This window comes from Babylonia areolata, chromosome 30 (genome assembly GCF_041734735.1).
Source record: "Babylonia areolata isolate BAREFJ2019XMU chromosome 30, ASM4173473v1, whole genome shotgun sequence".
Classification (NCBI taxonomy): Eukaryota; Metazoa; Mollusca; class Gastropoda; order Neogastropoda; family Buccinidae; genus Babylonia; species Babylonia areolata.
This window is the reverse complement of record NC_134905.1, coordinates 4,037,667-4,052,666: the sequence shown is the minus strand read 5'-3', so window position 1 is coordinate 4,052,666 and position 15,000 is coordinate 4,037,667. Positions and strand designations below refer to the sequence as shown.

At 43.3% G+C, this 15,000-nt stretch overlaps 1 protein-coding gene across 7 annotated transcripts in view; it reads left to right on the top strand.

Annotated features, from left to right (window-relative positions):
* The window catches only part of LOC143275326 (filamin-A-like), a 218,166-nt gene that overhangs the window by 4,235 nt on the left and 198,931 nt on the right, over positions 1–15,000 (top strand). For all 7 annotated transcript variants that reach the window (XM_076579343.1, XM_076579345.1, XM_076579346.1 and 4 more), the window contains one exon: positions 1,026–1,122. In XM_076579343.1, coding sequence (XP_076435458.1) covers positions 1,026–1,122 — 97 coding nt within the window. The remainder of the gene's footprint in view (positions 1–1,025; positions 1,123–15,000) is intronic.

Sequence of the window (15,000 nt, the reverse complement as noted above, 5' to 3'; positions counted from 1 at the left end):
GACAGAAAAGGGAAAAAAAACAAGCAAGCAAACAGACAAACAAACAAACAAACAAACCAAAAAAAACACAGCGTGTTTGAAGTACCAATAACATGTCCACAGCTAGTAGTCGGTGTGTGTGTGTGTGTGTGTGTGTGTGTGTGTGTGTGTGTGTGTGTGTTGATGACTTTGTGCATGCATACAGTGATACACATTCATATGTGCACATGATAAATGTTTGTAAGTGTGTGTGTTTGTGTGTTTGTGCGTGCCTGTGTACTTGTGTGTGTGTGTGTGTGTGTGTGTGCGTGTATGTGTGTGTGTGTGTGTGTGTGTGTATGCGTGTGTGCACGTGTGAAGTATCTATATATGTGAGTGCATTTAACTTACATATTATAATGTGACATTCAGTCTTTTCAGATCATTACATGTCAGAATCAGTTTTGTTTGGCATAGTTAGATATGAATCATCAAACATTTCTTCGTTTTCTGTTTACTTTAGATTATGCTCCAATAAAATTTTATGTATATTATAGAAATACAGAAGATGATTAGTATTGTTAATTTAAAAAATTAAAATAAAAAAAGAAGAAAAGAAATCAGCTGTATTTGCCTTAGTTGAATGTAGAGGTACAAAAGACCACCTGTGTCTGTACCTGTTTTGATTGAACAAGTACAAAAAAGATCATCCGTGTTTACATGTGTTGATGGTGCAGGTACAAACAAAAGATTACCTGTGTTGTTAGTAAGGTCGCCCATTTTTATCTTTGAGGATTGCAGTAGCGCAGCAGATCACTTGTGTTTAAATACCCTTGTTGGTTGTACAAGAACAGATGACCTGTGTTTAACTGCAATGATTGTGCAAGTAAAAGAGATCACCAGTGAAGTGTGATTACCTGTGTTGATTGCAGGTACAAAAGATCACCAGTGTTGACTGTTTTGATAGTAAGATCACCCTTTAAAAAAAAAAAATCTGTGTTTATTGTGCAGGTACAAAAGATCACCTGTATCATATATATATATATTTACCTGTGTTGATTGTGCAGGTGATCAAGAAACCTATGAACCAGCATCAGTCGCTCGAGAATGTGACTCTGGCGCTGAAGGCAATCGCCGAGGACAACGTTCGTCTGGTCAACATTGGTGAGGTTTTGTTTCAGTGGTTGCACTGTGTTGTATTGTTTTGTTCTGTATTGTATTGAGGCCTTGTGTGAGAGGTAGTATTGTATTGTATTGTTTTTGTATCGAATGGTATTGAGAGCTTATCTGAGAGGCTGTATTGTGCTGTATTGTAGACACACTGTACAATTGTACACATGTTGCATGTATAATTAATAGCGTGTTCATAACCTCGCTCTTTTCTCTCTGTCTCTTTCTCTCTGTCTCTCTCCCTCTGTCTCTCTCTTTCTCAAACACACACACACACACACACACACACACACACACACACACACACACATATTTATGTTGGCATGCTGGCATGCACACACATGCATACTATGTGTATGCACTCACAGACATGCATACATATATACTTCACACAAATATAAACATACGCACGCACGCACACACGCATGCATGCACTCACATACACACACACACACACACACACACACACACACACAGACCAATCCAGCTTGCTCTTTTTATAAGCTGTTTATAAAGTATGATGATATGTTTGTCTTTCAAAAGATCCGAAACCAACCCATCATGTACCAGCAACATATACTCTCCATTTGATGCGATTATTCCATTCATAATCCTACTTTATAATAGAACACATTCACTCACACCCTGCAAACATGGTGATAATGTATTCCCACTTCCTCAAGGACTGTAGTGTACATCAAAGACAGAAAGCAATACTCAAGTAGTTAACTCGCAGTACTTGATATTTGTTTTCACACAAAGGGAACCCATTGCCCATGACCAAACAGAAGGAAAAAAAACCCAGTTGTGTGGCTTTTTATCGACACCAGACCCTGTTTTATTGTCCCTTGATGCACTCGGGCGTGGAAATGGAGGGATCAGTTACTTTTTTTTCTTTCTCCCAACCCATACAAGGTCTGCGACTTTTGTGTTCACTCCATCTACAAGAGGGCTTTAATGTGCATGACTGTTTTTTTTCCCCTGCCATTTAGGTAGCCATACTGATACTCTGTTTTTTGGGAGTGTGTATGTTGGGTATGTTTGTGTCTCCATTAAAGGACTTCAGCCACTATTGAATCTGCATGTATGTTGACCGGGAGATGCGGAAAATCTCCACCCTTCACCCACCACTGACACACAGAATTCGAACCAAGAATCATAGGATTAGAAGTCCAGTGCTGTAACCACTTGGCTATTGCTCTCATTGATTGCTTGATACATGATTGTGTTCAGTGGCAGCTTTAGCCGACTGCAAGTACAGACTTTGTCGGTTTACCAGTTTCAGTTTCTCAAGGTGTCACTGTATGCCACACCACATCAGCTAGGCAGATACCTTACTTGTAACCTAACCCAGTGCACTTTGTCAGGCCTAGAGTGCATGCATATTAATGTACCTATCAGAGTGGATTTTTTTTCCCAGAATTTAGCACAAAACTTGACGGGCGCAATAGCTGAGTGGTTAAAGCGTTGGACTGTCAATCTGAGGGTCCCGGGTTTGAATCACGGTGACAGCGCCTGGTGGGTAAAGGGTGGAGATTTTTACGATCTCCCAGGTCAACATATGTGCAGACCTGCTAGTGCCTGAACCCCCTTCGTGTGTATATGCAAGCAGAAGATCAAATACGCACGTTAAAGATCCTGTAATCCATGTCAGCGTTCGGTGGGTTATGGAAACAAGAACATACCCAGCATGCACACCCCCGAAAACGGAGTATGGCTGCCTACATGGCGGGGTAAAAACGGTCATACACGTAAAAGCCCACTCGTGTGCATACGAGTGAACGCAGAAGAAGAAGAAGAAGAAGCACAAAACTTACGTTGCTGTGGTCCTTTTTCAGTGCACCAAGTGCGTGCTGCACATGTGACCATGATTAATTATCATCTCATCTGAATGACGAGATGCTCAGTTTGATTTTCCAGTCAAACTTGGGAGAAAGGGCGAGACCAGAATTCAAAACCAGACCAGTCATGGAACTCTGTGTTGGCAGATCAAGCAACTTATCCCCTCTGCCACGTTCCTCCCGTGTTTGCATGTACAGACTTTATCATTAACTCTCTCCATACGAACGGCGAAAGAGACGACGTTAACAGCGTTTCACCCCTATTACCACCATCAAAATATTGCAAGCGGAAGGCTCTTATACTGAAGAGGTGAATGCTGACAAAGAATGCCACAATTCTGACGACGGAAGCTAAAGGTTGGGTCATTGAGACACCCACTGGACATCCGAGGGGTCTGTGTAGAGGAGAAGAGAGGACTGGCCGTACTGAGTTTATGACAGAATGTGGCTGGTTCGCAGAGATTGCTGTCAAGAGTCTGTCGCTCAGCTGTGATGTTCGATTAGGAGCTGCGAGGTTGTATATAATGTTTCTAAACTCCAGTTGTAGGGTGGTGCCCTTGTAAATTTGTATACAGCAGACTGCAGTTTCTGTGATCTGTTGCTGTGTCGAAGTGCGATAGAAAATGAAAATAAATAATCACAATATTTGTAGGTAGGATGTGTGTGTGTGTGTACGTAAGAGTATACATGTGTGTTTGTGTATATACGTGCATGACTCCGTGGATGTGTTAGTGCGTGTGTGTGTGTGTGTGTGTGTGTGTGTGTGTGTGATATGTATATCTGCTTGTACATGTAAACAATTGACCACAGAAAATGTAAAAACTAACACCTAAAAAAAACCCAAAAAAAAACCACACACCAAAAAAAACCCCTTCAAAACCAAGCTAAAGTTCTCAGAAAACGACCGGTTCAGTTTGGCCAGGTAGGTAGGTAGACCAGCGCGTGCTTCGTTCTGCTGCCTGTTTACCTGTCGTAGGCGGGGGCATTTCAGTACAGCAGGTAGTGTTTGCCTGCTTCAAACAAAAAAAACCCAAAAAAACGTGGAGGGGGTGGGGGGTAGGGGGATGGGAGAGAGTGGGGAATGGGGAGGATATGAGGGGATGGGTGTGTGTGTGTGTGTGTGTGAGACATGCCAGTGTAGCCTGTGTGTGTTAGTGTTACCTTATGGAAGAGGGATCATTGGTAGGGGGTGGGGCGGTGGGGGGGGGGTCTTGGGTTACACACTGGGGGCTCCTGCTGAATGTCAAGGTACAAAAAAGAAAAAAAGAATTAAAAAAAAAAAAAAAGAAAGAAAGAAAGTGAATTATTGAATGGAAGGAAGAGCTGAGTCCTAGACAAAACATATTTTGTATTTGTATTTTGTATTTTTTTTTTTTATCACAACAGATCTCTCTGTGTGAAATTTGGGCTGCTCTCCCCAGGGAGAGCACATCGCTACACTACAGCACCACCAATTTTTTTGTATTTTTTCCTGCATGCAGTTTTATTTGTTTTTCCTATCCAAGTGGATTTTTCTACAGAATTTTGCCGGGAACAACCCTTTTGTTGCCGTGGGTTCTTTCACATGCGCTAAGTGCATGCTGCACACGGGACCACGGTTTATCGTCTCATCCGAATGACTAGCGTCCAGACCACCACTCAAGATCTAGTGGAGGGGGGAGAAAATATCGGCGGCTGAGCCGTGATTCGAACCAGCGCGGTCAGATTCTCTCACTTCCTAGGTGGATGCGTTACCTCTAGGCCATCACTCCACGTATAAAGGTGCTCCATGAAAAAAAAATATGTAAAAAAATATAATGTGCTTGTTGTTTGACTGTCAGGTTTCCAGTAGGTGTCAAGGCTTGCGGACTGATCTATAGTAATACTCTACAACATACGTATCTGCTTGAGGTGGGGTGTGGGGGGTGGGATGGAGCACATGCCTCAGACCTTGACATTTATAAACCCAACAGGCTGGCCATGTCTTTGGAGCCTGCGCCTGTCCCTTAGCTTGTTTAAAATGTTGACATCAGATGGAATAAAGCAGTTCAACAGATACATGTGTAAGTACTTTGAAATATATAGTATAATAAAAGAAAGCTATAGATACATGAACTTTGGGCAAACAATTTGAAATGGAATAATTATGATTAGACTGCAGTGTGTGATGCTGAAGAAAAGATCAAAAGTGTTGCCACTCTTGAACAATATGTTAGTTGATTTACTTATTCACTTATTGGAAAATCAACTCTGTTACTCATTCAGCAATGCGTAGACTACTAGCATACACATGCCGTGACGAAAACTGAAAACACCACTCCTGATCCTGGCTGTGTACAGCGTGCTAAGCTACAGCAGCTGTGGAAGAAGAGACGCCTGTCCAACTGGGTGTTTGTTTTGCGTGACAGTTGCAAGTTGCCTCCTTTGCGTCTACCCAGTACACACACACACACACACACACATGCCTGAATTGACAGCCATTACCTCGTTTTCTGTTGCCCCTATCCGTTTTGTTAAATATATATATATATATCTGACAGCCATTGTTGTAGAGAGCAATGGGATGTGGGGGACATGTGTACACACGTACCCCCCATCCCCACCCCCACCCCAAAATGAATAAATAAGATAAAAAAAAGAAAAGAAAAAGAGAGAATCTTGTGGGTTAACCCCTTCACTGCTGTGTGTTGGGGCAAAGGCTGTCACTGACCTCACACAGAGATAAGACAGAGCTTACAGGTAGAGAGGGTGGGGTGGAATGTTGAGTCGGTGAAGAGAGAGAGAGAGACTGAATGAGAGAGAAAGAGTGAGATGGGGTGGAGAGAGGGAGAGAGAGAGAGAGAGACGGGGTGTGAGGGGGTGAAGGGGGAGAGAGACTGAATGAGAGAGAAAGAGAGGGAGGTGGGGTGGAGAGAGGGAGAGAGAGAGAGACGGGGTGTGGAGGGGTGGAATGTTGAGTCGGTGAAGAGAGAGAGAGAGACTGAATGAGAGAGAAAGAGAATGAGATGGGGTGGAGAGAGGGAGGGAGAGAGAGAGAGACGGGGTGTGGAGGGGTGGAATGTTGAGTCGGTGAAGAGAGAGAGAGAGACTGAATGAGAGAGAAAGAGAGGGAGGTGGGGTGGAGAGAGGGAGGGAGAGAGAGAGAGACGGGGTATGGAGGGGTGGAATGTTGAGTCGGTGAAGGGGGAGAGAGACTGAATGAGAGAGAAAGAGAGGGAGGTGGGGTGGAGAGAGAGAGAGGGAGGAAGAGGAATGTGGAGTAAGGAGAGAGGGAGAGAGAAGAGAGAGAGAAAAAGATATATATATATATATATATATATGTGTGTGTGTGTGTGTGTGTGTGTGTGTGTGTGTGTGTGATTATAGAGAGACAGAGACAGAGTACAGGAATGTTTGAGTGGGGGTGGGGGGTGGGGCAGGGAGGGAGATTGAGAAGGTCTCTGACTCTCTCACAGTTTACAGGTCAGGACATTTGTTACCAGGCTGTGTATTTTTATTTGAACCTCTTCCTCTTGGGACTGTTGTATTTGTATTATATATGTTTGTTCAGCAAGATCCTGTCACTGATAAAGTGTGCACAAGAGTGTTGTGACTGGCTTTCGAACTTGTGCCACACGGATCACATTTCATCACGGGTGTTAGAAGTCACGGGGTTAAGGCACTGGAGGGGAAAGAGGTGTGGGCGTGAGGGCGTGAGGGTTTGTTTTATTTTTTTCCCCCCCAAAACCAGTGTGTGTGAGGCCAGTGTTCATATACTTTTTCAGTATCAGTATCAGTAGCTCAAGGAGGCGTCACTGCCTTCGGTCAAATCCATATATGATACACCACATCTGCCAAGCAGATGCCTGACCAGCAGCGTAACCCAACGCGCTTAGTCAGGCCTTGAGAGAGAGAGAGAGAGAGAGAGAGAGAGAGAGAAGTATATGTATATTTATACTCTATCAACTAATACATAACAAAAGCTTCTTTTTCCTAAGTGCAAGTGTCTTTGCTGTTTTTTTGTTGTTGTTGTTTCTGAAATATCTAGTGTTCTTCTACTGTCTGATATAAATACTAAAATAGTCATTTTTGGAGACTTGTGGGAAATGGGTTTGTTAGCCCACAATTTCTCACAGTCCCACCATTTCTCTTCAAGTGAGAGAGATCGTGGGATTGCGAGAAGGTGTAGTCGTTCCCCTCCCACGTTTTCTCTCAATTGTGAGAAACCGTGGGGTCTCCACCATGCTTTCTCACAATGTCAGTTTGATTTGTAACACTTTTGTAAAAGATCTGGGGTGTTTTTTTTTCCTTCTAATCTTTCTTCTGTAGTTTGTACACACCATTCTCATGACAGTAATTGTATAGATGATGGTGAGTCATTGAAATTCTGAGAGCTCCACCCTTTTGGGTAAACCATTGCACCCCCACCCACTGCTGACGAATATATGATTAATATATATTATTGTCCTCAATGGAATACTAACTCTAAAGTACCAACAAGAATTTCCCAAACCAGAGGCCTGGGTTCAGTTGAAGTGTTGTAAAATATGCATGGTTTATGGCCTTGTCCATGGTTATGATTTTATATGGTATACATACGTACAGAATGATTTTCCAATGCCGATTTTCCACCATTTTCATGACAGTCATTGCAGGCTATAAACGGTCACTTAGCCTTTTACAGCCAATATGGGGACATTGAGTTCGCATCCATTGTGTCTGGGGCTTGGCTTTAGGGAAAGTTTGGGCCCAGTCCTCTCCATTTTAACCTTACCTGACCAAAGTCAGGTTCCCATTCACACCTGTTGGTGGAGAGTGGCAGAATGGTTTAAAAGTTTATCTTATATAGATAGACTGAAAGCATGGCATCTCCATTGTAAGCTGTGAAGCATGGAATCGCCATTGTAAGCTGTGAACAGACTGAAAGTGTGAAATCTCCATTGTAAGCTGTGAAGAGACTGAAAGTGTGAAATCTCCATTGTAAGCTCTGAATAGACTGAAAGCGTGAAATCTCCATTGTAAGCTGTGAATAGACTGAAAGTGTGAAATCTCCATTGTAAGCTGTGAAGAGGCTGAAAGTGTGAAATCTCCATTGTAAGCTCTGAATAGACTGAAAGCGTGAAATCTCCATTGTAAGCTGTGAAGAGACTGAAGGTGTGAAATCTCCATTGTAAGCTGTGAAGAGACTGAAAGTGTGGAATCTCCATTGTAAGCTGTGAAGAGACTGAAAGTGTGAAATCTCCATTGTAAGCTCTGAAGAGACTGAAAGTGTGAAATCTCCATTGTAAGCTGTGAATAGACTGAAGGTGTGAAATCTCCATTGTAAGCTGTGAAGAGACTGAAGGTGTGAAATCTCCATTGTAAGCTGTGAATAGACTGAAAGCATGGAATCTCCATTGTAAGCTGTGAAGAGGCTGAAAGCATGGAATCTCCATTGTAAGCTGTGAAGAGACTGAAAGAGTGAAATCTCCATTGTAAGCTGTGAAGAGACTGAAAGCATGGAATCTCCATTGTAAGCTGTGAAGAGACTGAAAGCATGGAATCTCCATTGTAAGCTGTGAAGAGACTCGAAGCATGGAATCTCCATTGTAAGCTGTGAAGAGACTGAAAGCATGGAATCTCCATTGTAAGCTGTGAAGAGACTGAAAGAGTGGAATCTCCATTGTAAGCTGTGAAGAGACTGAAAGCGTGAAATCTCCATTGTAAGCTGTGAAGAGACTGAAGGCATGGAATCTCCATTGTAAGCTGTGAAGAGACTGAAAGCGTGGAATCTCCATTGTAAGCTCTGAAGAGACTGAAAGCGTGAAATCTCCATTGTAAGCTGTGAAGAGACTGAAAGTGTGAAATCTCCATTGTAAGCTGTGAAGAGACTGAAGGTGTGAAATCTCCATTGTAAGCTCTGAATAGACTGAAAGCGTGGAATCTCCATTGTAAGCTCTGAATAGACTGAAAGTGTGAAATCTCCATTGTAAGCTGTGAAGAGACTGAAAGTGTGAAATCTCCATTGTAAGCTCTGAATAGACTGAAGGTGTGAAATCTCCATTGTAAGCTGTGAAGAGACTGAAAGAGTGGAATCTCCATTGTAAGCTGTGAAGAGACTGAAGGTGTGAAATCTCCATTGTAAGCTGTGAAGAGACTGAAAGAGTGGAATCTCCATTGTAAGCTGTGAAGAGACTGAAAGAGTGGAATCTCCATTGTAAGCTGTGAAGAGACTGAAAGTGTGAAATCTCCATTGTAAGCTGTGAAGAGACTGAAAGTGTGAAATCTCCATTGCTATGTTATGAAGAGACAAATGTGCACACACACACGTGCGCGCGCATGAGTGAATGGGTAGAATGAAAGCACCATTTCACTGTATAGAGACGCACACATTCAATGTACAGAGACACATTCACTGTATAGAGACACACACATTCATTGTACAGAGACACATTCACTGTATAGAGACACACACATTCACTGTATAGAGACACACACATTCAGTGTGCAGAGACAGATTCACTGAAAAGAGACACACATTCAGTGTACAGAGACACATTCACTGTATAGAGACACACACATTCACTGTATAGAGACACACACATTCAATGTACAGAGACACATTCACTGTATAGAGACACACACATTCAATGTACAGAGACACATTCACTGTATAGAGACACACACATTCACTGTATAGAGACACACACATTCAATGTACAGAGACACATTCACTGTATAGAGACACACACATTCACTGTACAGAGACACATTCACTGTATAGAGACACACACATTCAATGTACAGAGACACATTCACTGTATAGAGACACACACATTCAATGTACAGAGACACATTCACTGTACAGAGACACATTCACTGTACAGAGACACACACATTCAATGTACAGATACACATTCACTGTACAGAGACACACACATTCACTGTACAGAGACACACACATTCAATGTACAGATGCACATTCACTGTACAGAGACACAGAGACACACACATTAATTGTACAGAGACACACACACTCACTGTACAGAGACACACACATAGACATTCACTGTATAGGGACACACACATTCACTGTATAGACACACACATTCTAAAAGCTGTCTCCACCCCAGGGTATAGAGAGACTCACACATGCACAACACACACACACACACACACACACACACACACACACACACACACACACACATGAGTAAAGGGATAGAATGAAAGCACCATTTTAGGATATAGAGAGAGACTCATAATCATATTCTAAACTTAAAAAGCCGCCATGAGTAAAGGGGTAGAATTAGAAAGCTTCATTTCAGAGCGACTCGCACATGCACACACACACACACACTCCCATGAGTAAAGGTTTAGAATGAACATGATTTCAGGGTATAGAGAGAGACTCATAATTACATTCTAAAAGCCATCTCCACCCCATGAGTAAAGGTGCAGAATGAACATGATTTCAGGGAATAGAGAGACTCACACATGCACAACATTGGCGCACACACACACACACACACACACACACACACGTAAAGGGATAGAACGAAAGCACCAATTTAGGGTATAGAGAGAGACTCATAATTACATTCTAAAAGCCGTCTCCACCCCATGAGTAAAGGTGTAGAATGGACATGATTTCAGGGTATAGAGAGAGAGACTCGTATAGTCTCCACTCCCATGAGTAAAGAGGTAGAAGGACCACACCCAGTACAGTCTGGTGGTGTTCGCCTCAGGCCTTATATCACCTGAAGTGAAAGGGGTGTGTGTGTGTGTGTGTCACTGTGTGTGTGTGTGATCCCTTATCAAACCCTTGTGGAATGCTGTAGTCACCCAGTTCAATGGGGATTTTCTCAGAGCAAACAGAAGTTTCTCTGTCAGTCTCGCAGTCTGTCTCTCTTTGTCTTCTCTCTGCCTGTCTGTCTCATTCTCACTCTCACTCTCACTCCCTCTCCCTCTCTGTGTCTTTATCTCTGTCTCTCTTTCGTTCAAGCTCACCAATCCCCCCCTCCCTGCTCTCTCGCTCTCTCTTGATGAAACACACACACAACACACACACACACACACACACACACACACACACACACACACATATATCTATATCTATCTATATACATATATCTGTCTTTTCTTTATGTGCCTTCCCTACCTCTCTCTCTATCTTCCCCTGCCCTCTCTTTCTCCCTCCCCCTTCCTCTCCATCCAACTTATATATTATCTCTCGATGTCTTCTCTCTCTCTCTCTGTCTTGCTTTGTCTGTCTCTCAAAGTCTCTTATCGATCTCCTTTCCTCTCCCGCTCTCTCTCTCTCTTTTCTTTCTCAGTCTCTCGGTTTCTCTCACCATTTCTCTCTCCTCATATCTCTGTCTTTCAGCCTCCACTTTGTCTGTCTCTTTCTGAGGCTGCTCAACTCTGTTCAGAGGTGATTTTCCTCTGAGCGAACACCAAGGTGTGTAGGGATATATGGTTTGGGGGTTTCTGGAAGCTTCCTCTTTCAATCTGGGTAATATTGAATATCCCATCCACCCCCCACCCACACACACACACACACACACACACACACACACACATACCCCCCCCCCACCCTCCCCCCTCAAACAGTGACACACACACACACACTCTCTCTGTCTTTCAGTTGTTGTTTTTTTTCTCTCTCTCTGTCTGTCCCTCTCTCTGTCTCTGTCTGTCTCTCTCCAACACACTTGCAGTTTCACTGTGAGCAAAACTGTGTCACTGCATAATTGTGTATGAATAATTTTTGAACACACTCAGTTGACCTGCTTTTGCTCCTCTTTTACACCTGCTGTGCCAGTGTGAGTGGAAGTGTGTCATTCATTCATGCATGATGTATATATATATATATATATATGCATGAATGAATGAATTATGAACACAGAATAAATCAACTTTCACTCCTTTTTTTAAAATTTCTTTTTAAATTTATTTATTTTTTAATCCACCTATTTTTTCCCACATGGTCGAAGCAAGTTCTGCTCCCCCATCATCCAAACTACACTCTTCCAAATCCCTCCGCCCCCACGCCCCCCCCCCTCCTGACCCCCCCCCCCCCACCCCCCCCCCCCCCTGAATTCCCATCCCCTCTCATTTTCCCTACACCTCTCTCCCCGTGTCTGTAGTGTCGGTGCTTTTATTGTTGATGCTTGTATAGCGCTTGTCTTTGTTCAGAGACCACAGACTCGAAGCACTTTATGGACACGCAGTCGTTTGCACAACAGGCTGTCAGTTTGGGTAGATCCGAATGAGATCTGCCTTTTTAGGCGTTCATCATTCGTTTCCTGTGTTTTTCAGTTTGGCATGAGTCGCGTGCAGTGACATGCACACATAAGCATGTGTATTAGAGGGATTCAATCCTGCACTCACAGATTCTCTCACTTCCCAGAGGGATGTGTTACCACTAGGCCACCACTGCACTCCACAGCATGAGAACTTCGAGGAAAACCCCCATTCAGAGGAAAAACCCCATTCCGAGGAAAAACCCCATTCAGAGGAAAAACCCCATTCAGAGGAGAACCCCCACCCCACCCCCAATTCAGCGGAAAACCCCCATTCAGAGGGGGGGGGAAACCCCATTCAGAGGAAAAAAACCCATTCAGAGGGGAAAAAAAACCATTCAGAGGAAAACCTCCATTCAGAGGAAAAACCCCATTCAGAGGAAAAAAAACCCATTCAGAGGAAAACCTCCATTCTGAGGGAAAACCCCATTCAGAGGAAAAACCCCATTCAGAGGAAAACCTCCATTCAGAGGAAAAAACCCATTCAGAGGAAAACCTCCATTCTGAGGGAAAACCCCATTCAGAGGAAAACCTCCATTCAGAGGAAAAAACCCATTCCGAGGGGGGGGAACCCATTCTGAGGGGAAAAAAACACCCCATTTCGAGGAAAACCCTCATTCAGAGGAAAAACCCCATTCAGAGGAAAAACCCCATTCAGAGGAAAACTCCCATTCAGTGAGACGAATAATACCACTTAACGCTTGAGTTGGTTTTGACTTACGTACGTTGTAAGGGGTTTGTGGGATGGAGGGGTTTCATCTTGGTTCCGTTTTTAGAAACTTCATTTCAAAAGACAGGTGTGATGATGGCTGATGGCTGATAACATTTCTGAGGTTTTTGAAGCTTGACAAAAAAAAAAAGGGGGATGGGTGGGAGCCCCGGAATAGATTAAACGGGTCAGCAGACATGTATGGAGAGTAGCGTTGTAAGATTGTTAATGACGGCAGGGTAGATGTCACTGGAGAGTTTTTTTAATTTTTTTATTTCTTTTTTCTTATTGTGACTTGGGGGTGGGGCGGGATGTATCAGACTGATTGATACATATGACAGTGGTCACACTCACATGAGCACGTCTGCTTTAAGATAGATACAGAGATACAGAATTTGGGACTTTTTTTTAAGCCTTTTTGGCTTTTCAACGCCCCTTCTTAATATAGTTTAGGGTTGCGTACATGCGTATGAAATTTTTTAAATGTTCATTCATCAAAATCGAATGGTTTTATTAATGATTTAGAGTCATTGTCTAGAAAATTCTTGAACTGGTCAATAGTTTTAGCTGTTTTTGTTGAATTTTTCAGTGCATTCCATCCTTTAACTGCTCTAAAGCTAAAAGAAAACTTACGAATATTTGTTCTGCAAAATTTTGTGAAAAGGTTAGTATTTGAGCTTCTGGTAACATGGAGTTTGTTAGTAGAAAAGAAGGTGCAGTGGTCAGTGGCAACCATTTTATTAATTAACTTGAATACTTTGCACACTAATCTTTCACACGGAGATACTCAGCCTCACGCACACACACACACACACACACACACACACACACATGCACACACACTCATGCACATGTGGAGTGATGGTCTAGAGGTAACGCATCCGCCTAGGAAGTGAGAAAATCTGAGCACGCTGGTTCGAATCACGGCTCAGCTGCCGATATTTTCTCCCCCTCCACTGACTAGACCTTGAGTGGTGGTCTGGACGCTAGTCATTTGGATGAGATGATAATCTGAGGTTCTGTGTGCAGCAGGCACTTAGTGCATGTGAAAGAACCCACGGCAACAAAAGGGTTGTTCCTGGCAAGATTCTGTAGAAAAATCCACTCCGATAGGAAAAACAAATAAAACTGTACGCAGGAAAAAAATACCCCCCAAAATGGGTGGCACTGTAGTGTAGTGTCATGCTCTCCCTGGGGAGAGCAGCCCAAATTTCACACAGAGAAATCTGTTGTGACAAAAAGAGAAATACAATACATATGCGCAGACAAATTTTTATTTTCAAACCTTGTGTTTTTCCTGATATTGAATACAGTGTTGTCTTTTCTTAATCTGGAGAATAAGTGACGAAAAAGAAAATCCTTGCTGGTTCAGTATAGACTTGAACTTGGTTCTACCCACAGTCAGTGTAACTGTTGACCAACCACTGGGCCCTGATTCTGCTGATCCATCCTCACTCCACCTCCACCCCCCCTCCCACCAACCTGTAAATCAGCCTAGCTGGTGATTCTCACCACCATGCACAGTTTTGAGAATAGTGGAAGATAAAGGAAACAACCCTTGTTGATTCAGAATAGACTTGAACTTTGTATTTGTTTTTCTTTTTATCACAACAGATTTCTCTGTGTGAAATTCGGGCTGCTCTCCCCAGTGAGAGCGCGTCGCTACACTACAGTGCCACCCATTTTTTTGTGTTTTTTCCTGCGTGCAGTTTTATTTGTTTTTCCTATCGAAGTGGATTTTTCTACAGAATTTTGCCAGGAACAACCCTTTTGTTGCCGTGGGTTCTTTTATGTGCGCTAAGTGCATGCTGCACACGGGACCTTGGTTTATCGTCTCCTCCGAATGACCAGCGTCCAGACCACCACTCAAGGACTAGTGGAGGGGGAGAAAATGTCGGTGGGTGAGCCGTGATTCGAACCAGCACGCTCAGATTCTGTCGCTTCCTAGGCGGACGTGTTACCTCTAGGCCATCTCTTCACTGGTACCTGACCGGGCTTCCCTCACTATTGGTCAACCGCTGGGCCCTGATTTTTTTTGCTGATGTTCCATCCCCACCCCAACCCCCACCCCTCACGCACA